We start from the raw sequence: 2,918 nt of genomic DNA on the forward strand, positions 1-2,918 counted from the left end.
GACAAAGCGACGGGGAAAGAAAACTACGCGAACACAGAGAAAGGGGGAAGTGGAGGAGGGGGAGGGAGCCATTCAGAAAGCAAGGAGACAAAAGGATTGTGGCGAGAGAGCAGGAGTTCCTTCGGCCCCGGGCCGACCGTCCGCGGGGCGGAGATGGCGAGCTTCCCGTCCACAATAAATACGAAAAACCTGAGTACACAGCGCATACGGCATCTATCTGCCTAGCAGAAGCATTTTCCTTCCCACGAAAAAAAAACATCCACCGGCAGCCCCCTTCTCTCCCCCACCCCATATCCCTCACTCCGCAAAGACGTCCCTCCCGAACAGAGGGCCGGGGACGGGGGCGGCGGCTCCCGCGGCCTCACGGAGCGCCTTCAGTGTCCGAAGCCGTACATTTTGTCCCACTCCACGAACGAGTCCAGCTCCTTGGGCGAGGCCCTAGGGCCTACCTTGGCCAGCGCCGCCTCCAAGTCCTTGTAGGAGAGGGGGCGCTGCAGCCCCGGGAGGCCCGCCCCGGCCGCCGCCTGCTGGCACAGCTGCCCCAACTCGCCCCCGGAGAAGCCCTGGGTGCCCTGCACCAGGGCCGCCAGCTCCCGCTCGCTCAGCGCGCAGCCCTGCTGGGCCAGCGCCCGCTGCAGGATCTGCCCGCGGGCCGGGCCGTCGGGCAGCGTCACGTAGAAGCGGAGAGCGAAACGCCGGCGAGTCGCCTCGTCCAGGGCCGCGGGCCGCGAGGTGGTGCCCACGACCAGCACGCCGTCGGCTCCCGCACCGCAGCCGCCGTCCAGGCAGGCCAGGAGCGGCGCCTGCAGCGCGCCCGCGGCGCTCGTGCCGTCCTCCCGAGCCGACAGCAGCGCTTCCAGCTCGCTGATAAGAAGCACCGCGGGCGGGCGGCAGCGCGCAGCCGCGAAGGCGGCCTGGAGGAGGCGCGTGCCCTCGGCGGAGCCCGGCGCGGCCAGCGTGGCTCCGCGCAGGCGCAGCAGCGTGGCGCCCAGCTGCGTGGCGAGGCAGCGGCCCAGCAGTGCTTTGCCGGCGCCCCGCGGCCCAAAGAGCAGCACGGTCCGCGGCGGGCGCGGGCTGCCGGGGTAGGCGGGCGGCCTCAGCAGGGGCCACACCAGCTCCTCCTCCAGCGCCGCCTTGAGCGCGCCCTGGCCCGCTACGTCCGCCCACTGCACCGGCGGCCCGCAGTCCACCATCTTGCTGGTCACCAGCTCCAGGGCCCCCGGGTCCACACCTTTGGGAGGCTCCCCGGACGGCACCGCGAAGGCCCCGCGGGGAGCCGGCGCCGGGGATCGCTCCGGAAACTTCTCAAAGGGCTCGAGTTGCGGGCCGTAGACGGGGGAGCCCAGGACCTTGAGGGGGACGCCGCCACCGTACTTGCCTGATGCCTCCTCCGCCGCTCCCGGCGGCTTCGCCCGGAACCCGTTGCCCCGACACTCGCCATTGTCCGCGGCGGGGTAGGAGGCGCCGTCGGCCGCCGGGGCCTTGGCGGGCTCGAAGGCGTATTTGCGGTAGCGGCCCTCGGCGCCTTCGTCGGCCGCCTTGCGCTTCAGCGACACTCCTGCCTCCGAGGCCCCCTGGAAGCCGTAGGAGGAGGGCGGTGGCCGGGACGGGGCGGCTGTGGGCAGGGGCGTGGGCGCCGCCAAGCCCGAGGTTAGGTAGGGGGCCGGGGGCGGGGCGGGCGGCGGCGGGAGGGTCCCGTAGCCCGGCTGCGCGGCGTAGCCTCCCGCTGGGTAGTTGTACAGAGACCCAGAGGGGCCGTAGCCCGGCGGGGGCGGGGGCTGCAGGAGCGCGGCCGGGGGAGGCGGGGGCAGCGCGGCGCCGGTCTGCGTACAGTAACCGGGCGCCAGGTACCCCCCGCCGTAGCCCGCCGCGTACTCGGGCGCTGCTGACGGGCCCCCGCACGCGTTGCCGGCGTAGAGGGGTTCAGGTAGGTTACCGGCTAAAACCGGGGAACCCCCGAGGCCCCCGGAGCCGCCCCCAGTGCCCGACTTGGTTCCCGGGAGGCCCTCGTGGAGCGAGGCCAAGGGGTAGGGGGTCTCCGGCCCCGGCCAGGGCTCGGGGTCCCCCTTGGCGCCGTTGAGGAAGGCGGCGTCGCCGTAGCCGCCCAGGGTGGGGCGCTCGTAAGGCGAGTCCAGGACCCCCGAGTACTTCTCTGCGTAGCGCTTGAGGAGGTTGGAGGCAGTGAGGGCAGAGATGTCGTCGTGTGCCCAAGCATAGTGGCAGCGCTGGCGACCCCCGGGGGGCAACTCCAACTTGTGAGCCGGCGACGGGGTGGTGGAGGAGACGTCCAGGTGCTGCTCTGGCCACTGGTTGAGGGGCTGGGCGTGTTCCGGTGTCCAGTGCATCTTCGACAGAGCTTCAGGCAAGAGAGAGAAGAGTCTAGTGAGACCCTGCAGAGCCTCTGAGAGCCCGTCGACTGCCAGCTACAGGCCGACCTTCTTAAACCTTAGCTTGGGACAGGCTGGTTTTCCGGCATCCACCCACACCGTTCCACCCTCCCTAGGCCGTCTTCTGGCACCAAAACCACCATATTTGACTTGCCCCTCATGTCCCACAATTAAGTTGTCTGAAAATACTTTCCGCAGATCCAAGATGGATCTGAAAATGACATGTTTGGCCCTAACTTCACCTTCTAGGTAACGACTATTGTTTTGTCCTGGTCCCTCTAGCCCTGCCCTCTAGGACACATGGTCCTTACTTTTAGACCTGTTGTAGTGAAGGGTCAGGCAATGGGTAGTCCCCCCTTCCCCCGCCCCCAGCCCTGGGAATAGTCAAACCCAGGTGGGGCTCATTCAGTAACATATTTGCTGCACACCCACCATGTGCTAGGCACTACAGAGGCACTGGGGTTGTGTAAAGGCCCCTGGCCTAGCGGTGGCCCAGCAGTCTGATAGTCCTAAGTGCTCTGTTCACCTTAG

The 2,918-nt window shown here is 68.6% G+C and overlaps 1 protein-coding gene across 1 annotated transcript; it reads right to left on the bottom strand.

The window, feature by feature from the left end:
- Window positions 1-374: 374 nt before the first annotated feature.
- On the bottom strand, window positions 375-2,345 carry LOC103074975 (putative fidgetin-like protein 2). The gene has a single exon (XM_007452327.1). The coding sequence runs from the start codon at window positions 2,343-2,345 to the stop codon at window positions 375-377; it is 1,971 nt and encodes a 656-aa protein (XP_007452389.1).
- Between the last annotated feature and the right edge of the window lie 573 nt (window positions 2,346-2,918).

This window comes from Lipotes vexillifer, unplaced genomic scaffold (assembly GCF_000442215.2).
Source record: "Lipotes vexillifer unplaced genomic scaffold, Lipotes_vexillifer_v1.1 scaffold422, whole genome shotgun sequence".
Classification (NCBI taxonomy): Eukaryota; Metazoa; Chordata; class Mammalia; order Artiodactyla; family Lipotidae; genus Lipotes; species Lipotes vexillifer.

Excerpts from the sequence above, each read along its gene's own strand:
- LOC103074975 (XM_007452327.1), bottom strand. The coding sequence starts at position 2,345 with ATGCACTGGACACCGGAACACGCCCAGCCCCTCAACCAGTGGCCAGAG.